At 37.5% G+C, this 24,393-nt stretch overlaps 1 protein-coding gene across 5 annotated transcripts in view; it reads left to right on the top strand.

Annotated features, from left to right (window-relative positions):
• Window positions 1-24,393, top strand: part of Pde4d (phosphodiesterase 4D, cAMP-specific) — a 1,338,202-nt gene that overhangs the window by 998,344 nt on the left and 315,465 nt on the right. The window contains exon 1 of one of the 5 annotated variants that reach the window (XM_005392667.2): window positions 21,467-21,720. The exons of the other annotated variants lie outside the window; for them this stretch is intronic. Coding sequence (XP_005392724.1) covers window positions 21,632-21,720 — 89 coding nt within the window. The 5' untranslated portion in view covers window positions 21,467-21,631. Of the gene's footprint in view, window positions 1-21,466; window positions 21,721-24,393 lie in introns of those variants that run through there. 5 annotated transcript variants of the gene reach the window in all.

The raw sequence follows: 24,393 nt of genomic DNA on the forward strand, positions 1-24,393 counted from the left end.
ATAATATAACTCAGCACAAAAACCCTGAGTTCAATCTCCAGTACCACACACATAGCACTCCCTGCAGAATATCCTAAACATGATTAAAACTGGAGCTTATTGTTGGGCTGTTTTCAGAGTGTCTGATCGGGGGGTGCTCCCCAGAGAACATCTTGGCACACGGTGAATTAAAGATACAAAAATAGGTTTAAAAATACATGCAGATTGCTTGGACAAATTGTAGGCTAGTGAGAAAGTGACTTGTAGTATAGAATATCCCAGCAGAGGAAATGTTTTACATTAAAGGATCCTAATTTAAATATTATGATGAATGTTAATTTGGCAGGCAATTTGATGTAATGGAGGAAGCACTCACCTGAACCTGTTTTATTCCTGAGTACATTCACGCTGCTTTTCCAAGGATTAGCAGTTCATTTTACCTCTCCAGCTAAGGGAAGAGAATTCTTGTAGGAGTTATAGAAGCACCGTGATTAGCATAAAATTCAGCTCGAGAATCTTTGTGCAGGAATCACCACATCGTATTCTAAAGACTGGCTCACATGGATGTTATTGACGTAAAGCGACAACATATGTATAATCCATGCTTGCAGAGAAGAGCTGTTACACCAGTAATCTTTAAAAAATGTCATTCCATTCAGCTACAGTGAATTGATCACATGTGTTCATATTGTCTCTAATTAAGTAGAGGAATTTTAAAATAGGGGCATGGGAATAAGACGGCGGCCCCATCACACGGCCGGTCTCCATTTGTGCCACCGGAAATGCCCAAAGTTTATTTTCCAAGACAATATCCCTGGAAAGGCTCAGGATGGAGAGAACAGACATAGCATGCTGCAGGTGGTGTGGGGCTGAAACAGGATGAAAAGGGGCCTGAGCTGCAGGGCTGGGTCCCCAGCAAGCAGGCTCCAGAGTAGAGAATTGGTGTGCGGCGTGTTTATGGGGCAGCGCTCTCAGGACCGAAAGGCCAGAAAGAAGGTTATATGCTCAGTGGAGGCCTCAGCTGGCCCCCTGCGGCTTCTAAAACGGAGAGGAAGGGCTTCAGACTTTATACCTTCTCCCTGTCCTGCATCAACCACTCCCTATCTGCAGGGGCTCAGGGTCAGTGGGGTTTGGTCTTGGTAAGAGTAGTGTGCCCCCTAATGGAGCAGAGCTTATTCCCGGAATCTGAGAAGCTCATGTGGGCACCCAGTACAGACCGTGCCAGCAAGGCTGAGACCTCAACTTCCTCCCACAACCTCTGCCTAAAGTGAAAGCAGACGAGTATATTTTGCCGAAGGCTGACGATTACAAGGTTTTCCTCTGGAAAATGAATCTTGCCTGTCTGAGAAGACCCTTGCATTCTAATCCTTCCGATGGGTTTCTAAAGAAATGCAGGGTGTTCCTCCAATCACCTAACTGCAACCCAGAAAGAAGTTAGCTCATCCGTGCTGCTTTTCGCCTCAATTCCTATGTGAATGGTGAACAATGCATTGATAAATAAGACTTCAGGATATTTTTAAGGACAAATTTACTCAAATTACTAAATACATTGAAATGCTCTCTGATTTGAAATTTATTATTCTCTTTTTTAGGTAAGTTTGGAAATATTTTTTCTTATGGAATTGAGGTATGGTGTCATTTTTTTTCCTAAGTTTTATTTTAATTGCTTTTAACGTTGAGTATGAAAAGATGATGCGTTTCGCCACACAGATATTTGAAAAGCAAAATGCCGGGTTCGAAGTTAGTGGAGTTGGAGATGTTAAGTCTGTGGTTCTTTAGAGTAAGCCTGCGTGCATGTGTGTCCTGCGGGTGTGTGACTCTTCTGTGTCGGGTACAGGAAGCGGGAAGAGAGTTGTCTTGGGGACAGCGGAAGTGAGAAACACGGTGAGGGGTGCTTGCAGTGGGGGACTGCAGCACCGAAAGGGACACAGTCTTCAGCTCCACACCCCTTGTTAGTCCCCGGAGGACTTGCCCCAAGAAAAAGGTTCTTTTTTATGAGACAAAGGGTCAACCAGAAGCTGTTTTCACTCCCTGTGCTAAGCTGGGGTTTTATGTTTCTCCTATTATCCTGAAAAAATTCTGGCCAGGCTATTACAGATGTGGATCTTTGAAAAAAGGAATGACCTGAACTATTTTGAAACAGAAGTCAAATTTCATGGTAGAAACCCATAAAATGGAGGCTGGGGATTCAGCTCAGCGGCATAGCGCCTACCTGGCAAGCGCGACGTTATGAGTTCGATTCCCGGTACTGGAAAAAACAAAACAAAACAAAACAAATCAAAAAAAGAAACCCATAAAATGATGCATATAGCTCCTAGAAGCCATAGGAATAAAAACAACTCTCATGAACTATACGTCAACCATTTCAAATAGGGGGTAGAAAATTTCCATAAAACTGGATATGTAAAAGAGAGAATGGAGAAAAATAAAAAAGAGAGAGAGAGAGAGAGAGAAAACAGAATATCAGAAGGGCTTCGGAAGATGTGAGATTCGTGTGGAGGAGGGAAGGCGGCATCAAGCTGCTTGCACAGCGCTAGGTCCTCACTGTGCACTGTGCTTTCTTTAATGCGTAAAGGAAGTGATTGAGTGAGATTTCAGTCAAGCATGAGCTTAAATCCCATAGTAGATGTAAATGGGATGTTTGCTTTATTCCAGAAAGAATATCTGGTTTTCTAAAAGTAACCAAAGCTTTATTATCAAAAGCATAAAGAGGAGCGAGAGGGGCCCTAATTAATGTCTACTCCTAGTCCTACTTAATAAATAACAGATGGTTGCCATCCTTTGGCTCTGGCTTGCTCCTACAATGGCGCAGGGAGGTGATAAAACTTGGGGCCTCATGGGAGAGTATACTCTTGGTATTCTAGGACCCAAGCTCTTTTTCCCCTCTCTCTTTTGCTTCCCTATGACAAGGTACATCATTTTATTTTTCTACATATCCCCGCCATGATGTGCTGTATTGGCCGAAGCTACAGGGCCAATTCCTTATGAACCAGAACATCAAAACTGTGAGCCCAAATCAACCTGTTCTTGTTATGAGTTGATTTTCTCAGGTTCTTTTCATAGTAATAGGAAGCTGACTAACAAAATGAGTTAGGCCAGACAGGAAAGCTCTTCAGGTCCAGGTAATAATGGGTAATGAGCTTCGATCTTATATTCTCTGGAATATAATCATAGCAATGTCAAAGTCAGGATGGAGTGGATATTATCCCACTGAGTAGACATCACAAAAATCAAGGACAGAGAAGTTTTCACTGAGGAAGTGTGAAGTTGATACTTGAGCCACAAAGCTAATTGGCCCCAAATTATCTTCATTTTAACTGGTGTCCTGGTGGCTGATGGAAAAGCAGAGAATTAAAGGATATCCTAACCTGTAATGGTCTCCAGTCTACTTATCAGACAGTCTCTAGCCCAGGAGCGGGCAAACATTTTCTGTGAAAGGCCAAGTAGTAAATATTTTAACCTTTCTAGGTTCTAATGTCTCTGGAATAACTACTCAGCTCCAATGTGGAAGAGGAAATGCGGTTATCCATAGACAGTAGGAAATAGTTAAATGTGATATGTTCCAGTAAAACTTTTAGTTTTAAAAAAATGTGGCGAGCAGGATTTGTTTGGCGTTTGTTTACCACCATTTGCATCAGATCTCCTGGAAATAAAAAAGTTTCAGTGAACAAAAGATTTTGAGACGATGTGTGTATTGGCCACCTTCAGATACAGATTGAAAAGGAATGAAAGAGCACTCAGCTACAGTTTACAAGATAAAAGCGTCTCCAAAGTTTAAATGAATTCAAACACTAGAGGGCACAACAGGATATTTTTAAGTCAAGGCCTTTTGTAAACAGAACACTACAATTAGGAAAAACTGCCCAAGTAGAATGATCTGACCTCAGTGTGCATAATTTGCCTGAAATGTCAGCCTAAAGCTCCTCTGACCTCACCGCCCACAAGAACTTGAAGTGGTTGGCCACCTTTGTGTTGCTATAATTATAACCATATGTCTCTTTCTTTCCTTCTTTTTTATTGCTTTTAGCTTTTCATAAAATATAGCCAAGTTAAGTATTTATGTAGTGGGACTTTTTCATTTGGTAAGAGAATAATCATTTTCTTATTGCGGTAGATACTAATTTTCATTTGGTGAGAGTCCCCTTTGTAGTAAATAACAAATTATTTTGAATTATCTTATGCCTTGCTGATCTTTTAAGAGGCCCAAATCATGCATGCAAATGTAGTTAATTTTGATTTTTGTAACCTAAGGGTTTTATGTCAAGAAAAAATGATTAAAAGATAAGAGCCTAATGCTTAAAAATACTACTATTCTAGTTAGAATAATCTAGTAATTCTCCTTATAGGTATTTGGATTACAGAAATAATTTGAAGTGTGAAAAAGATTAATGTTAAGAATATGCACCCAAGATTATTTATAATATTGAGAGCATTTCTCATAAACTGTTTAAATAAATTTTGATATTAGACTGAATCAATAGAATCTTCACAATTAAAAATAATAATTTCAAGTAACATTAAATAATATGAGATTTTATAGTAAAATGTGAAATATAAACTGGAGTGCAAAGTCAGCCAATAAAATCTCAATTGAATGTTAAAATCATAGGGAGAGAGAGAGAGAGAGAGAGAGAGAGAGAGAGAGAGAGAGAGAGAGAGAGAGAGATTGATATAAAAATGATGAAAATGAGCCGGATTTACAAGTTACCTCTGGGTACAGGTGGGTTTCTTTTTTCATTTCACTTCTTCTGCATTTTCTAAATATACTATCAAGAACATCATTTATATAGTCATAAAAGATAAATGTTATTCTAACAGAAAACTATTTTAGCACTTTGATGACACTTTTTTGGATATTATTTTTATGTCAGCGCAACAGAAATCAGCAGTTTACAAGAAAATTATTTTATGCATCAAAGTCCACTTCAGTGAATTTTTGTGTGTATCTTGACAGCAGACACACAATGAGGGTATCCTTTCTAGCACTGGGGTGAAAGATTTAATTCTGTGTGCTGGCTGAGTTGCCATACGGTGGGTAGTGAAAGGGGGCAGAAGACAAAGAAGAAAAACCAGGGAAGTAAGGGCGCTCTGGAAAGGCATGTAGTGCTGCTATTTTACCCAGAACTTCGTGGCAGCCTCCCTGGTTCCCTGGCTTGTGGCAAAACAACACACATCAGAGGCACATCGACAAAACACACGCACACGTACATCCTTCCTTTTCAGTCTAAAACCTGCCTTATGCTCTTGCCTCTCTCTATATATGGATGTGTAGTGAGGAGCTAGAGACGGGCAGCAGGAGACCACGGATGCTATATTCGATTTTGCCTGAGCGCAGAATTCCTTTGCAATGACCTGGACTACAATGTGGGAAAAAATCCCAACAATAATACTGACAAAAATACCACAATAATGTGGCACAAAGTAAAATCTTGTCATTAGCTTCAGTTCAGCTTTTCTAGTGATATTTTTCAGCAGCATAAATTGTCTTCTAAATATGTAAAAATTTTTCCTTGTATCATTTATGAACACAGCATGAATAAATTCACCATTTTGAAGCTATAAGCAATATTATTCTCTTAATTCATGTTATATATATATATATTTTTTTCCTTTTTTGACAGTCCTTCCTTAGATGTCTAATCCCTGGAACCTAGGGAACTGAGAACTGTGTCCACATGTTTACTTGACGAATACTTTGACGAACTGAATAAAAAGACAGTATTGAGATTAATTCTACTGAATAGCTCTTAGTATTTAAACTCCTCTAATACATTTTAAAATTTTGAATGAACTGACTTATAAAATAAATTGATAGATTCAGTCATTTGGATTGTTTGCAAAGATACATTAGACATTTTAAAGTTAATTAATTATGTCTTCAAATGATAATTGCCAGTTTATATACACAAAATGGTTCCAAACATATCAAGGTATAAATAAAACTGAAAAATGCAAATATTAGTTCCTATCATCCATCAAACAGGAGGAGAAATGGGAGGGTTGGCTTATCTAAGCTAATTACTGAAGGAAATAGACATTAAATCTTTTTGGAACAAAGCAATTAAATATTCACTACATGAATAAAAGCAGAATTTAGAGCAAAACAGTGAAACTTCCTAGGAGTTCATTTTCCAAGAAAGTCTAAAGATTCACTTATTCCACTTAGCTCCTATTGTAGAATCCGCTGCTAGGGACACATAGCCCTGTAACACTCTTTCAGAGGAAAGCAGATCATCAGATCATTATACTCTAAATAAGAAACAAATTAGAGCTGTAAGGAATCCTTGCTGATCGCCATGCATACCTTTGAGATATTTATCTCCATTCACTCATACCTATATCTCACCAGACAACCCATGGAGTACTCATACTCAGCCTTATCTTTATTCAGTATCTTAGCTATTAGTTCTCAGATAACAGGAGGAAAAACATTAGTTCTTAGCTATTAGTTCTCAGATAACAGGAGGAAACATAGATCTAAGCCTTGCACCCCTGTAGTAGTTCCAGTTCCAGAAACATCAGTGGCAGTCGTTTTTTTTTTTTTTTTTTCAGCTAAACAAAGTAAGTTAACATCCAGACTGAGGTCAAAAAGCTTTTCCATTGAGTAAGAAAAAAATAGGTAAACACTGTTGTCTAAGCTGTGTAGAAAAGAGATAAGCAGTAGTAGATGCATCAGTGACTTGTACCCCGGGAGAAAGGAGGACATGGGGGAAAAATTCATGACGTCATTTCTCTGTCTCTAGTGTTCCCTGCAGAAGTCCCTCAGAATAGAATCAAAATACTACCTGTAGTGAAATTCTGCTTTCATTTTTCATTCCCTTTTTCAGAAACCTCTGATGACTTCCCTTCTTTTTGATATTCTTATTTATTGAATTAAGGAACTCTGCCTCTATTCACAATTAATTGTCAGAGAGGTTTCCTTCCTGCCTCCCAATAAATGTGTTGTTGAATTTTATGTAATGATTTTTCTCCTTTTCTTGGTATGATCATGTGGAATTTTCTACTTTATTATCATTGTTAAATTGATGAATTACCTTGACTGGCTTTTGGAATATTAAAACAACATTGTCTTCCTCGAATAAACTTGATTTACTTATCCTATATTATCCTTTTAATGTAACTCTGATACCAGCAGAAGTTGAAAATCAGAATAGTCCTGTATATATTAAATAAACTCAATAGTAATTTAAAAACCTTTCTACAAAGAAACATCTAGGCCCAGATGGCTCATAGGTGAATTCTTCCAACTGTTTTTCAAAGCATAGCTCCAAATGAGATTCTTTCCTTCTAAAGGTAGCAAAGGCCCAGATCATAACATAGCATTTAAGATTCTTCACAATCCGATGTTAACCTACCCTCTTTTCTTTTTCCTAACTTCCACTGTTCATAATACTCTCCCACTGAAGGCTAATAATTTCATCACACCCTAGATAACTCTAGATAATTATTTTTCTGAGAAGCAGTGGCTCTTTCTACTTGTTATTGGACAATACCATTCACACTGTTTGGTAAAGGTTTATTGCATAGGTATATATGTAATAGCCAATAGTTATATGGTTCTCAGGCCAGTGAATTCAGTGACTGAGCAGATGTATATATTAATCCTTGAGTAGTCTTCTGTTTTAGTCTAGCTGTGAGTAAGATAGCAATGAATAAAGCGAAGTCTCACTGTAAAAGGAACTTAATGTTTTGTAGGGAAGCAGTACAAAATGTATGAAAAGTGCAAGCATATACTAGATGTGTACTATAGTTTGATGATGCTTTATAAAAAATAATGCAGGGTATAAGTGATATGAGTATAATTTTAAATTGAATAGTCCAAATAGATAGCCCTGTCTGTCAAACCAGTAATTAAATCTTAACAAAATGAATGTGAGCCACGTAGACATCTGAGTGTTCTGGGAAGAAGAAATAACAAATGCAAAGATGCCAAGGCAGGAGCAGGTACATTGAGTTCCAGGAACAGGGAGAAAGCCGGTGTGGCTGGAACTGGCAACAAGGGGGAGAAGAGAAGACAGAGGGGCCCAGGGGAGATGAGGAGATTATACCCCAAGTATGGTGGGGAACTAGTAGAGGTATTTGAGCTGCGGATTGATGCACATTTTCAAAGAACCTTTCTAAATGTTCTGAGAAGAATAACTTTGAATAAAAGTAGGATCCAGGAAAGTGGTTAAGAATTTATTGCCCCATTATGGGTGAGAAACAATGGGTAATTTGGATGAGGGTAGTGGCAATGTTGGTGGTGAGAAGTGACCAGGCTCTGTCTCCATTCTGAAAATAAAACTGACAGTTTTTCATGGTGGATATTTAGATGGAGGAAGAGGAAAGGAGATAACTCAGAGGTTTTGGCCTGGACAAATTGAAAACTTTTTATTTGCTAGGCTGAGGGGAGATGAGGGAAAAGTAGTTTGGGTGGTGGAGTGGCTTCATTTTCGGCCTCTTAATTTGAGAGCCCTATTTGTGGTAAAAGTTTCCAGCCTGATTGCACTTCCTCTTCCCCTTCCCCTTCCCATCTTAGGTACCTGGAGGCTCTCTCCAATAGAAAGAAATGAGGGATTTCACATTTCTAGTGGCAACCCTCAAACATTGGGGGCCACAGTCAGTGGGACAATCCCAAAGCATGTATAAGTGGCTCTACAAAGAGTCCCTAGGAAGAGTGAATCTGTTTGCCCACAGTGATAATCTATTTATTACTGTACACTTGATTGACTTCTCTCTTTACTGTCCCACTACTCCACCTCCTAATATACTTCCTAGAATCACATCCTTGCCTCCTATGCAAATGAACTATCCATGCCAGACTTTACAGGGTCTACCTGGGAAGATTTCGATGTAAGTCTTTTAAGTATGCAAATTTCAGTGCCCAAAGACATACAGATACTATTCTGAAAACCATGGAAGATGTCAGAGATGAGTATATAATTGGGAACCCATACTCTTTCATAAGCCTGTGTTTAGTCCATTGCACAAATCTAAATATGGGTACATTACATCCTTCCTTATCTGTCTCATGTTAACTTTTCCACAGGAACACCAAGATGTTTACAACAGTCTGTATGTTCAGAAGAGTCCACAGTATACTTCCAGATAGCAGTAGCTTGAGGAGTGATGATGTAGTCATAGGAAGTGAGGGATTCTGGGGACTTGTTTTGAATCTCCATTTGCATAGACAGCATACTTTTATTTTACTTTCAGTATTTGATTATTTGGGGTGTTTTTGGAAAACCTAAAGAAATAATAATGGAGGGTCACACCAAGTCATCTTTTTTACTGTTGCCATTGCTTTCCAAATAACAGTTTTTACCTGCCTACACTTTACTCACCTGACTTGGGATTCACAGTATCATTTGCATACAGGGTTTAGCTAGGGAAGTGAGCAGAAATGAAAGGCATCACCTTACCTAGGTGATACAGGCAGCAGAGGGAAAGGCAGGGACTGCTCACCTCTCAATTTCTCAAATAAATGTGAGAACAAATCATTTCTTTCCTATTTTGAGTCAGAATACCAGATGAATACAATTCCTCTTTCACAGAATGTCATATTACAGAATAAAATTTCCCTTTGCAGGAAGTATACAAATTTTGAGAGTTTTTTTCTTTCTTTTCTGTTAGGCAGTTATCCAGATAATTGCAAATCAATAGAAATAATATTTTTACATGAATTAAGATTTTTATTCAAATTAAAGAATTAATTAAAACACATAAAAGTATCCCTACATCTCACATTACTCAAATGATAATTTTTTAGTGGCTATTGTATGAAATTTCAGGTGACCGATACATGTCTCAATGGCATTCTGAAGTATATTAATTCTTCATAAATAAATGGATCCGTATGTTTTTTGAGAGAAGGTCTTGCTATGTAGTTCAGACTGGCCTCAAACTCACTATGTAGCCGAGGCTTGCCTCAAACTCACAGCAATCCTCCTGCCTCAGCCTCCTGACTGCTGAGATTACAGGCACACGCCACCATGCTCAGCCATGGATCCATATTTTTAAAATGAGTGGAAAATACCTGCTTCTTCATATAGCTTCCATTTCAATATTCAGCTTTCTTTTGCCAAATTGAAAAACCACATTCATCAGAATAAAAAAGAAAATTCATAAGTAGTGGTACTAAATATAGATGGTGAGTTCCTACTTTAGAGCGTTCCTTTTAAAGCCTTATCCCTGACAAATACAAGCATGTGAATCATTTACATGCACAAGAAATACTACAGAAGTAGGATCTCCTGGCTAGGTGCTGTCCACACCCACCTGTGCATCCTTCAAAACGTTTCAACTTGAGTCTCAGCTGGGGAGGAGGAAGCACAGGCCTGCCTGGTGGCTTAGGTGAAGCGGTTGGCTCTTCCTGTGGTGAAGTACAACTACGAAACCCTCTCTTCAGGGCTGGGGATTTAGCTCAGTGGCAAAGAGCCTGCCTGGCAAGCGCAAGGTCGTGAGTTTGGTTCCTGGTACCGGAGAAAAACCAAAAAAAAAAGAAACCCTCTCTTCACTGAGGCCCGGTGCACACATGTAGGTCTCCCCACAGGTGTGAACCTCCTTGTAGACTGACACAGAATGGGTTTCCTTAAATCTGTAAGAGGTTCAATTTCTTGCTTTGCTTTGCTTTTTCCTGGCCATAACTTGGTGCAACTCTGGGAGGCAAACTGCTCTGACTTCTCTAGCTTATCTTCTGCATGCTGCTTCATGCTGCTCATAATTCAATTTGAAGTTACATCATCAGAAGAGTAAAATGATATGTGTTCCTGTCTGGTTTCCCAGAACTTCTCTCTCTGCCTCTTTTATATCTGAGCAACATGTAAAATATCTACGCGATGTGTTTAAGATGAATTTAAGAGTCTTCACTTGTGACTTTTGTTTGAAATCTTATCAATTAAAAACCTCAGATTTCTGCTGGGCAAAAGAAACTTTACTCAAGTTTTTTTAATATGTATTTAATTTTGTCTCATTATAAAAGTAAATTTTACTTGTTGTAGGAAATATGAATATTATGAAAAAGACAGTTGTAAAATGCCCATGATCCTATTATCCAAAAATAATACTGTCAACATTTTAGTGTATATTTTAATTAGTAGATTTTAATTAATGAATGATTTTCTGGATTAATTAGGCTCTACTGAGTATCAGCAATTTTAAAATAAGCTTCTTTTTCTCAAATTTTTGTTATTGTTTTTTTACCGGGAATCAAACTCAGGACCTTGCACTTGCCAGGTAGGGACTTATGAGACTGAGGTACATCCCCAACCCTAAAAAGAGCTTCTTGACAGAGTATTCATGACAGTATTGTCTTGCAAACACCACTCTGCCAACTGGAGCTGCCTTTACTGTTTTATTGAACTCCACTGTAATGAGGTTGTACCAAAACTGCAGATATGTGTCCGTGGGTGTGTCTGCCCAGTTATTTGTCTGAGTCTGGGGTGTTCCATGGTCCTAAAGAATCTCAGAGCTTACTGGCTTCTTCCAAGACTTGCTGCAGTACCTACTTCCTCTTGATTTGATTCCTTTATAATTATACAACTCCAAACATGGCTAAAGAGTGCTCAGTGGTCATTTCTATGAGTTCTTTAGTTTCACAGAAGCTGCAATTAGGTTTTCTCTGGGACTGTTATGATGTCATTCAAACTTGACCTACTTTTGAAATTGGTGAGAAGATTATAAACTGGTTTTGTACTAGGAACATCGGACTCAATAGATTTAAAAGAAAAGGTCATTGCTGTAAGTTCTAGCAGTCTGGGAGGCAGAGGCAGGAGAATCCCAAGTTTGAGCTCAGTCTAGGAAACTTAGCAAACTAATGAGACCCTGTTTAAAAAAATTGGGGATGTAGCTCAGTGTGAAATATGAAGGTCCTGGATTTTAACCCCTAGTACCAAAATGAAGGAAAGAAGGGTGGAAAGAAGGGAAAGGAAGAGAAGGGAACAGGGGGGGAGGGGAGGGAAGGGAAGGGAAGGGAAAGGAGAATCTCTTATTCATAACTAAGCCTAATATTCACATAATATTATTTTTAAAATATAACTAAAGGCAATTAAAAATTGAATTCACAGAAAAAAGCAAAAAATTCTCATTTATTGAAATGCCTCTTGATTTATGGATTTCATAGGATTTTTTAAAAAAATCAGTTAACTGTAAAACATTCATTTGACTAACTCATAATTTACCAAGAATTTCCCTAATTCAAACAATTCAGAAGACATTTACCTAGCACTAAACTGGAATAAAATCTCATGGCTGGCACTTTTTATTACTTACATGGGTATAGATTTTTGTAATTCATAATCATTGACGATATCTATAACATTTACTTTTTATCATTAACTTATTTTTTTAAGACCAAGGAAATCAAATTTATTTTGTGTATTGTGTGACATAAAAAAAAAAGTCTTTGCCTGTATAATTCACTCTTTGAAATACACTGCATGAGTAAGCATAGAAATTTATAATTTAGGTTCACTATAAAGAACAATTCATAAATATTCTTCAGATAAATCTTACCATAGCACTACAGTTTGTATCACAAAGGACCAATATAATTATAGCTGTTAAAAATCAGTCTCTTAACTGTTGCTAGTAGAAATGGAATGAAATGTAAGTGAACACTGGAGTTCAGCATGAAATTCTTTCAATTTTTCTGTATTTTGAAAACATTTCTAGTACTATCACAAAAAAAATTGTTAGTGATGTAACAAGAACCATACTTTAAACTTCGTTTCGGAACAAGTGTTCCATGTCAACAAGTGTACATGTTAGATATCTGTCGTTCAACTTTTTCTGCACTATTCTGGGGCTGATTGCCATACTCACAACATATCCTTTTTATTTTTCTTTTAAAACTAAGATTCCAAGGGAAATTTTGTCAGTTTTAATGAGAGCACTAGTGATGTGTTTTATAGAGGACAAAAATAATCTTATCATCACAGGTTTCAGAGATAGGGTTCTGAGATAAAATTCTTTCCAGGTTACAAGTGTCTCTAAAGAGTGTTCATGTGTCTTTGTACCCTCAGCCTCTTAGAATTAATTTAGACCCATAATTGGCATGAAAAACTGTTGTGTTTGTTTTTCAGTACTGAGGACTGAACCCAGGGCTGGTACATATTAGGCAAGCACTCCACCATTAAGTCACACCCCAACCCCAGAACTTCTTATGAACACATTTCTCCTACACCTTCATAGTTTAACAAAATACTGACATTTGAGTGGCAGAGGACAAATATTTTCCCTGAGCTGATGTTCTGTGAGAGTTTTACCAAAAATATCTCAAATGATTTGTTCTTAATGTTGATATCACTGTCTTAATGATACACATTTTTTTCATAGATAAGAGCTCAAGTCATTTTCTATCTCTACATATTGTTTACCTTCCTCTTCTTCCTACTGCCTTGATGCTTTTTTTAAAAAATGTAAGCCCAATGCAATTTCTTATAAGTCTAGAGTTTCAATTTTGGGTGCTCTCAGCTCCTTAAGCTCCCTTCAGGCGTGGATTATATTCCCCATGGACCACCAGTGAGTGGCTGGCATAGCTCCCGGCACCCTTCCATGTCTAATGTAGATTTGTAAATGGAAGATTGAGCAGAAGGGAAAAATTAGGAAGGAAGGAAGGAAGGGAAGGAGGGAGGGAGGGAGAAATCTATGAAGAGTTGTTGGAGTAGCTGTTGTGCAAAATTCCATGTAGAAACTAGCTTACTAGGCCACATCTCTTAACTCTGTTCATTTCTAAGGCTTTTCTGACTTGTAGTCACAGCCAAACTATCTAATACGTTCTACTCACACATTTCATTATCTAGTCTGGTGTTCGCTTCTTTGATGTCAACAGTTTATTTCAAGTGCAAATCCTGTGCTTTAAATCATCTATAATCTGTGTATCAAACCACAATAAGTCCATTTTAAATCATAATTTTACTCTAAACGTTTTTACTTGGTATCACCTGACCAACGAAGTGTAATTGTGTCTTCTCAAATGTACCTCTACATTCTTAAGATAGTAAAGTTAGCAGAGGGAATCTTTAGTGTAGAAATGATTTATTCTCTAAAATTTAGAGGTGAGCTAGATGGTGATGTTCTGTAATATATTTTACCAAAAACATCCTACTTGATTTGTTCTTGACGTTCCCCATCAAGGCCCATTACCATTTACACAGCTTGGGAAAGTCACTTAGCTTCTCTGGAGTAATAGAAATAAAATTAGTAGGACCATCAGAAGCAAAACCAGTAACCTATTGCCTTACTGATGACCTAATTATAGGTCTGGTGTAAATTTTTTAGTTTCTCAGGTGATTTGAGAGAGTGCTAGAAAATGGTGCTCTAAATTTTATGTATCATAAATAAGTAAATAAATAAATTTATTTTATGTACCCTGTGATCAAACAAGAATAACAAAAATAAATTATTGTCTTTCAGTGAAACTCAAATACCCAGACTTCTATTTTAGTTTCTAGTAAATTTCTAACATTGGTGGGTTAGACAGAAAAGTATTTCTGTTTCTCTTTACTGTAGAAGGTCTAGAAGGAAGACACAGGGCAACGCACACTATATACACATTCTCACATTGTTACCTTTCTTTATGGGTTTCTTCACACCTGACCCATCATTTTCTGTCTCTGTGAATCTCTAGTTATCACACTGGAGCCCACTCAGCCCTGCTTATAGCTCACAGAACAATCTTGTCCCTGGAGTTAGGAATTTAAAGAGCTTGTGTCGTTCTGTAACAACAGAGGCAGAATGTGGAGACAGGCAGGTCTAACTTGGACACCTGTCATATATTAACCTTGTGGCTACAGCCGAGTGACTTAACCTCTCTGAGCCTCAGATTTCTCCTCTAAAAAGTGGTGATAATAGTGTCTGCCTATGAGTTGATACATTAGATAAGAATATTTAATTGTTATACTTGACACCTCTTCATTTTCCTGTGAAAATCAAGACTTCCTTTATGATTTGACTCTCCAAGGAAAGAGGCCTGACCTCATTCATTCCTTGACTCACTTATGTTCTAGCCTCATATTAGTTAAGATAATAGAGTCTGCAGTCAGAGGACCCTCAATTTTAACTGCAGATCTGCACCTGCCCATTGGCTATATCTTCACAGAAGCAAGTTTCTCTAACTTTGTGAACCTCCATCTCCTCAATGGCAAGACAGGATGAAAAGAATGCAATGTTCCTACACGTACAGAGATTATTGAGAGGATCACCTTATATACCTCGTGAAACACCAAATGAGTGGTGATATATCAAATTAAGTACAAAATTGGGAAAGGCACCCTGGGCTTCTGGTTATGTTCACTCACTGACTCAGTCCTTGCATGGGGAAGTGCCGGGCTGAGGAAATCTGCAGGTGACAGGTCTGTGCGAAGTGCCCATGTGCAGGAAAGTTTATGGCTGTTGGCTCTAAGTAATGTGCATAGGGATTTAGGGAGATACTGAACGTTGTCATGGAAAAAGTTTTTGGCATCAACAGTGAATGTGTGAGTTGCCGTTATTTAGGGATTCTTGGTATTTGGGATACTTGTTCTTTCTCCCAAGGGAGTGATTTTGTTTTCCAGCCTGGTAATTCCATTACTGCTATTGCTTGTTTGTTAACATAGTTTTTAAAATGCTGGAAGAAGCCCTTTCTGTCCTTATTTGGTATGTGGCCCACATGAGCGCAGCATGAGTTGCAGTCAGTGTCGCAAATGCTTTTCCAATTAAATAACCTGTCTTCAAGATTCCATGAGTTTTCACATTTAAAAAAAAATGGCTGGAAATGTTCCTATATTTAAAGAAGAAGACTTTGAAAAATCAGGAAAATTTTCATCAGCTAATTTTTGCAGAATTCTTTGCCACTTAATTTTTTTTATTTCTTGTAACAAACCCATTGAAGATTTTATGGATGCTACAAATAAAACAAGTAAACTTTGTTATTGGCTTCACTCTTAAAGTATAAAAGCTAGTATTCTATTCTTATACACTTAGAAATGAAATATTTCAATTAGAGGGGGAAAACAATTACCCCTCAAAACTAAAGATTCATTACCTTTTCTGAAAGGAAAAATTGTCGTTTCTTGCCAAATAACCAATCTGGGGGACAAGTTTGAAAGCCAGAAGTATTTCTAGCCTGGCATGGTGGTGCCATGCCTGTCATCCCAGCACTCTGGGAGGCCGAGGCAAGAGGACAGCAAGCTCAAGCCAAGTCAAGGCACTTAGTGACTTGACAGGAAGCTGCCTCAAACTTAAAAAAGAAATAAAATAAAAAGGCTGAGGTTATAGCTCAGTGAGAAAGCCGCAGCTTCAATACCCAGTACCCCCCATAGACAGACAAACAGACAGACAGAAAGTTAGAGAGAGAGAGAGATGTAACAATCTAAAAAGTTTTCATATCTCTCCAAAAAGCTTAGGAACATTATTAACAGTAATGCCCAGAATGTTACGTGTTTTACGTGTTTTCATTACCCTTTTCAATCCTCTGAAACTCTTTTTGCAGTTGTTCTTACCAGAAAATAAAATGGATAAGCACCTGAAATTCAGCAAAGTCAAGCAGCAGTGCTGAAGGTCATACGTCCACGGCACCACTGTGGCTCAAATCTCAGTTCCCTATACTAGAAGTTTCCCTGAATATTTTCCCAATGGTGTCTCATTTTAAAATAATTTATTTTGCGGGCAGGCCAGTAATTCATCTGACCATAAAATTGAAAGTGTTTTTTTCTGCTTTTGTCTTATTTTAGTTTACTCCTTAATTTATTTATTGCAACAATTTTGGCTTTGTCAGGGGGAACAGCTAAGGAAAAGAAACGAAATAAGACTTACTTAAAGCACCTGTGGTGAAATCTTTTGTTGCCAATTAGGAACATCAAAAATTATAATGCTGATAATGCAGTTAATTGTAAAGAATCTCTGAGAGTATTGGTGTGTTCCTTTATTAAACAAACATGATTATGACTTCTTTTTCTAGAGCTTTTCTCTAGGCACCAGGGACCAGGAGTAAAGCAAATAGGATCCAGGCCTTCCTAATGTTTATGTTTAAGTCTGTCAGGGAAGACAGACACTGAGGAAGTGACTGGGAAGGTGTTGACAGTCACACAGGTGAAGTACAGACTGCTGGGGAGAAGTCACACGGTCTGGGAGTGCTGGAAGGCTACCTGGAGGAAGCAGCTTTCAAGACTGAAATCCTATATCTACTCTTTCACACTCCAGTGAATAACTAAGTAGGACCTCTTTTCACACTGTATTCATTAGTTCAGCATTGAAAAGAAAGCTTTTTTCTGACTTAAAATTTTTACATAAGAGAATTGGGCAATTAGTTAATTACTGACCACCAAAGACCTTTACACACGCTTAAAAATCATATCCAAGTCTTTATTTCAAGTGATTAGCCTATATTAATTCCAGTATCTGCAAAGAATTTGATTCTGTAAATATTTCTGTTGAACAGTTTGAAAAATTTCCTAGGACTTTGTAAAACACTTAGATGTTTAATAAGTCTGAAATTTATTTCCTTCCCTCCTATTTTTCTCTTTCATTTTTTTCCATTCAACCCCATTTACCAGAGTATTTAAATGGAGCTCCATAGTGTTATTGAATAGAATATTAAAATTGCTAAGACATTCCCAAAAATACTGTATTATAAATGGAAACTGTAAGTGTGTCGTAAAGCATTTTTTCACACTCCATAGTTTTATTGATCTTTTATTCCTATATGCAAACATATCTTTAGCTGATTGGTTGATGATGTCTTAGTGTCTTTGGTTACATTTTTTTTCTGTTTGTGTTCTGGGGGACATATGACCACTGAATGTTTAGAGAAGTGTCAAACACAGACCAGGATTTCCTAGTGCTCTCAAGACTGTTTAGTACCTTCAATTCTGTTAGCCTTCCGCTGCATTCAGAACATAAAGTAATTGACCCTCACTTGAGAACATGGAGTAATTGATCCATAAATCAAGCAGACGTACAAGAGATTAGGATGAATAGTTAAAGGCAAGTCAAAGGAAATTCTAGCCTTATATTGTGGCACTTCCATTTGTATAAACTATAGTTGATAATCAGAAGGAATTAATGTAATAAGCCTTCTTAAAACCACAATGCCTTGTACTGAGTGCGCATTAGTATTAAGTGCACAAATCCAGCTATTAAACTTCCCTTTGTCACACTCTTTTATTAAGAGATCATTATGAAAATAGAATTATTACAAAGACACTCTAATCGCAGGTAGTTGATAAATAGCAGTCTCTTATTTCTTCCACATGAATGTTTACTGGCTTTGAGTCTGTGACCAGCAACTATTTCAAAACACAGAATTATCCTGAAACCTATCTATCCGCTTGTTCTGGTTTCCTGAGATCATGCATTTCCACACAACACAGCCCACTAATGTAACTCTTTATTTCATTTCACCCCTCCTCCCCAAACCCTCCCTATACTTGTCAACTAGTGGCTGGATATCGTGGATTATGTTTAAATTCTTCCACTCTCAAATTTGGGAATTTCAATCTAATTTACAGTAGTTTCTCCTGCAAAAAAAATCCTGAGATTCTGTGTCAGACATGAAAACAATAATCTTTCATTTGTAACATCTGGAACCTTGGGAGCAAAATCCCAGAAATAGTCCAGAGGCAAAAAAAGACACCGTAAATGGATCTCGGCAGAGCATAAGATCTAACTTATTGGCAGAGATGGGTATTTTGTTAAGAATTTAGGGGATTAGGAATTATGTGGGTGAAAATTAGATGGAGCTGTGTTTAGATCTCAGAATCCAATTTTCATTGGGATATAAGCTTAGTTTTCACTGTGTAAAAGCAGACAGTCTACTGGATGAAATGTTTCTCCTTGCCACTGAATCATGCTTTTACTAAAACTCTGTGGAAAATAAATACTAATGTGACAGTAATTAAATTTTTTAAAAAATTTCTACTTCACTTCTTTCTGCTGTTGTACCTATAAAATGAGAACAATTACTAGCTGGTTTTTACACAGATGATAGCAAAGATTCATCCTAGAAAACATCTTATTTGATTTTTTAAAACGATTTTTTCAATTGTCTAAATTCTCATATCTGGGAAATATATACCAAATCCTCAAAATGTGATTGATTTTTATATTTAAAATCAAGGCTAACTTTGCTCATGTTTTATCTAAGAAAATAGAATTTTTTTTTGTGACCTTGTTGAGGACTGATAACCTAAGCAGGATTATGTGTGACTCTTCAGAAGAACTGAGGAGAAGATGAGTGATTATAAAGGAAAATTAATATTAAGATGAGCAGACACTTATGTGTCTATCCAATTTCACATGAGAAAAGGTGACCAAAGTTTTCATTTTCCTGTTCATAATTTCACATTTTTAGTTTCATTGTTTTGATCTTGCTTAACTATTCAAGAAGTGGGGGGCAGGAGGCTTTGGAGCAATAATTTATATAAAAATAATTTTGTTTATCTTGCTTTGTATACTTTTCAAAAAAGTTGGACAGTCTGAGGTAGCTTTACTCTAGGTTATTATTATGCCCTTATCTTTTATCAATTAGATACCAACTAAAAGGACATTCTTTTAAAAATCTACATTGGTACAGAGACAAAGATAATTATTAGTGAACACATATTTTGCTGGCATTAGCCTAAATGGGAAGATAAGATTTATCTTACTATAAGAAAAATTGGGGTAATCATGCAAGTAATATTTTTCTGCTTCCAGAGCTCTCTCTGGGAATTATAACTTTCATTATCAGATGCTAGTAATGCTGTTTCACCTACAAAATTTAAAACAGCCTGAAATAAGAGCTGTGTACTGTATGAGACAGAAGTACTACCATTTGCTCTGTTAGTTCTTCATACCCCAAGTCCCTTTGCACCAACCCACCCCTCCAAGATCCCACAGGCTCCTCCCCTCCTTACCCAGTGGACCAGCTCCTTCATACTGTCTGTTTTTAATCTCCGATAAAGCTGTTCTCCTAAACACCAAATTCTTCAGCTCTCTATTGATTCTACCAAGAATATTTGCATTGTCCAACATCTGCCCCCAGATGGAAACTACAGAATATAGGGGAATGAAATGATAGCAGTGGAGTTGCACATAAGAAAGGGGCAGACTGCACGGGTATAGGCACCTTCTCAAACCTTCTCAAAGCACACCAGGAAGGTGTCCACCTGTCTCACGCAGGTGAAATGCACATCCCTGCACAAAAGCGAAAGGGCAGTTTGTGAAGCATTAGAATATTGAAGTGGATTCAGAGAGACTGTGTTTATTTTTTAACTCTCAGGCCCTCAAGGTCGTTGGTGTTCTGGGCAGCTATCAGGCACCCACACACTTGGAGCCCATATATCAGATAACAAAGAGGTGGGACTCTGAAGCATTTTCTATTACTCATCCCTGAAGCTGATACGGAACCTGTAGTGTTCTCAGAAACCCCTGGTGTGCTGGATGCCATTGGGAAACTGAGCATCATATTGAATATCTTAATCATTTACTGCAATTACATGAAGATTTTTGGTCCCCTTTCTGCGATGAGGTAGACTGAGCTTTAGGAGTCGAAATTTGATAAGTATGGTGGTGTTCGCTGAGTTCAGTTTTTACCCGTTCAGAGTGGGTTAAATTCGCCCTGGGGCACTCCAAGCCTCTCTAATCTTATCCTGGAAAAGTGGAGCTCTGCCTTGGTTTACAGTGGAGGTCACCCGCGGGGCAGTGTTTGGACAGGGACTGATGGAATTATGCCTCATTGTTAACATGAAACACACTTGGTGGTGAGAAACAGTGACGACATTTGGGTCCTTTGACTCCGTGAGGACAGTATCTTGAAATATATGCTTCTGCAAGACGTGCTGGGCTTGTAAAACCTTCACAGGGCTCTGTTTGGCTGGCATCCTTTATTTAATTTGAAAGAAGCCTGTTTTAAGGGACTTATCACTGTAGAAACATTTCTAGGAATAGAATATGGACAAGAACATTGATCTTTGTTGTCAAAGTCACGCATTATAATTCACTCTCCAAGGTGACGCAGCATCTCCTTGAGGGAAAAGCTGCCAAAAACTTTGAAAGTGATCTGCCTGTTTTCTTCTCATGTCAGCTGGCAGGGAGGGGCTGGTACTTTTAAAAGGATTAAATCTTTATGGGACTTTCATTAATGACAACATCCATCCGTGTTTCTAAAAGAAGCTGAAATACGGAAAACTATATTGGCAACTGACTGTGTGAAATTTAGTCACGTTTGTTGAATTTCCCATCATAGCTGTATGTTTACTTTTTTTCTGTTAATGGAGCCCTCTATTTACTTTTTAAACTGGTCAAACTTAACATAAAGTTTCACCCACTTCAATCATATCTCCCACGGTGTGTGTGCCTGCTTGTGTGTATTATGCTTTTCAGGAGCGGCATGTGACTATGGCTGTTTAATCAGGGCTATATTTAAAAAGAAATTTTCAAGGGAGCGTTTCTCACGTTAGAAGTGAGATAAGGTTTGAGTGAAGCAAGCTCTGTCGCAAAGGCCAAGTGTCACACAGCAGGAAGTCCTGGCCATCCTGCCCAGCCCTGCCTCAGCCAGTCTGCCACCTCTCTGACAGCACCTACAACCACACAGAAGAAATGCCCTCCTGCAGCCACAAGTGCCTTCTGCTCCTCCAGGGGCCCTGCAGCCCCAAGGCCCTGCACCAGCTCTGACTTTCCACTGTTTCTGTGAATCTTGGCTCCCTCTTTACAAATGGCTTTTGTGTGGGATCCTCTCGGAGTCACAGCACCAGGATCGTCTCCAAGAGCCAAATCAAGATTGCGATTCTCAAAGTCCTACAGGTATTGCTCTTTCCTTTTTGTGTCCGGGAAGGACTTTTCATCAGCTTTAGGTCCCTTGCAAACCAGTCTTTTCCCTGTGTTGCTTCATTTAATTCCTAAAGTTGGTTAAAATGCCAGTACATAAAAGAAGACTTTGGATATTGTGAGCCGTGAAATAGTCTGAGTATGTGGGAACTTGCTGAGTTTGAGTATCTCTGAACATTCACTCTGGTAGCTAAGTGGTAAATTTTAGCAAGCATTCCTATTACAGTAATGTGGTCTGGAAAATGAGTGTACGAACTTGTCTAGTATATGAATATCATCAACGTTATCCATACTAACTTTCAGTTACCTCTTTAAATATTAGGAAACAGTTCTTGTTTGACTAAACAAACAGTGGTAAGAAAAATACTATACCTTTGCTTGTAGCTGTTTCAGGGCACACACACTTGGAAAAGCTGATACTATCTCTGTAGTCTGAGTGGTAATTTTGCTCTGAAAAATTAGATACCATAAATTCTACATAAATATTTTATTAACCTTTCATTTCTAAAAATTTCTCTAGAAGTCATCTGAAACTTCATCCTCATACTCTCAACACAGGGTCATTGACTTTGGTTCTATAGCAAAGTTTAGTTAATTTGGACCAAACAAGTACAAGGAAAACACAGAAAAATCCTCAATTTCTTTCTTCCCTTTGTGTTCTAGACATTTATAGGGAAATGAGTGATTCTTCACAAGTTGGTTTTTGATGAATTATAGCCTATACCACTGCAAATTATTATGGCAATAGTAAACAGAGGTGAAATGTTAGCATCATCTTGACAATGAGGTATTTCTTATTCAGACCAAATGCAGTGCATTGGAAGCTGTCAGGCCTATGTAAAAGTATACACTAGCTTTGGATTAGAATGTATTCTGATTTGTCTGCATAGGAAACATTCAAAATTTGGATTAAAATAATTCATAAGACTTACTTGCTTTAAACAGTAAGGAAGAGAGTATCCTTGGAATTTTTTTGAAAATTATAAAAATCAGAGAAATCAAATTATAAAACTCACTAGCAATTACCTAAGCAAACAAGCGATGTATATGAATTGCCAGCTAAATGTGTGAATAATATTTTTATTTCTTTTCATTTCAAAGCAAAATACCATTTATTTTTGTTAATTATATAATTTGTTATACTTATGAAATTTAATTGACTATTATAAATTATGCTTCACATCCTATTGAATGTGATTCTTGTGCTTATTTTTTGCATCTCATGGTTTTTATATGCTAAGTTATATCCTAAGAACTATCAAAGATTTATGAATAGTGCTGTGCATATTTCCAGTAGTTACTATTTCTGGGGCCTCTTCACCATGGATAGGTGTTATCATTTGATAGCAAGCTCCTCATATGAATATGTAATTGCTGAATATAGTAAAATCAATAGCTTGATAAAATAATCTGAGAAATCTCAAGAAATGCAGTCTAAATTCTGCTGTATGATTTATGAGTATATTACAAAACTTGCCTTTGCTTTGTTCCAGCAAAGATATTTTTATTTCATTTGGTGAAGTTCTGTCCCTTTTTAAAATATAAGCACTGGCTTAGCTATAGATGAATTTTCCACTTATCTGAAAGTTCATTTTAGTTCTAACAAGCTTTGTTTGTAACAAGGCTAAGAGATGATGATGACATCTCAAACAGCCATCCTGGACCAATCTTTGGAAACTTGAGAGACTGTGTCTTCATTGATGTAATAGTAATTAGTTTTTCATATGCATTTTTTCACTGTTATGCATCTTATGCTGGACTGCAAACTCTCTGAGGTCAGAGACTCCCTTACTTACAAAGCAGTGCCATTAATGCCTACTTGATGGGGCACCCTATCATACTCTTCTGTCTGCTGTCACTGCAGAATGTCTTTATGGATAGCACCAATTTACCAATATGCTCACACCTGCCACAGATTAAAAGTTGAGTGGAATCAGGCATGGTGGCCCATGCCCATAATACTAGTACTCTGGGAGGAGGCTGAGGTCAGAGGATCACAAGTTCAAGCCTAGCCTGGGCAGTGTAGTGACTGAGTGAGACCCTGTCTCAAAATTTAAAAATTAAAAAAAGGGACTGGGGATGGAGCTTAATATAAAGTTATTGGATTTAATCCCCAGCACCAAAACAAAGTTAAGTGGAAGGTTAAGGAGATAGGAGGACAGTTGGCTACCCAGTCTCACCTTTCCAAGGAGATATGCACTCAGTCACATACTGAAGTTACAAAAAAATATTTGTAATATAACTTTAAACTTTTATCAGACTTAGAACCCCACATGTACTGTGAGTCCATGTATATGTATACAGATACACACACACACACACATACATATGTGCATACATTCACTTAAATGCTATAATTATCTTCTGAATAGTGCAGTTTTATTTAATAGCATTACTGGAATCAGAGGCATTAAACTGTTTAATACAAGCTTTTAAAAGTGTCCTCTAATTTTATAGCTTTTTGCATTTGTTGTTTTTTGTTTGAAATACAAGATCCTTTAAAACATGCACGTAACTTAAGCGTATCTTGACCTTTAAGAGGCTTTGGATATGATTTCACTACTAAAGCAACTGAAAGAACTGGATATTAACCAACATTTCTCCCGTGGATTTCTCCCATATGTTTTTTTGCTTAAGAGTAATGTTTTA

This window comes from Chinchilla lanigera, unplaced genomic scaffold (genome assembly GCF_000276665.1).
Source record: "Chinchilla lanigera isolate Chin_1 unplaced genomic scaffold, ChiLan1.0 scaffold00045, whole genome shotgun sequence".
NCBI lineage: Eukaryota > Metazoa > Chordata > Mammalia > Rodentia > Chinchillidae > Chinchilla > Chinchilla lanigera.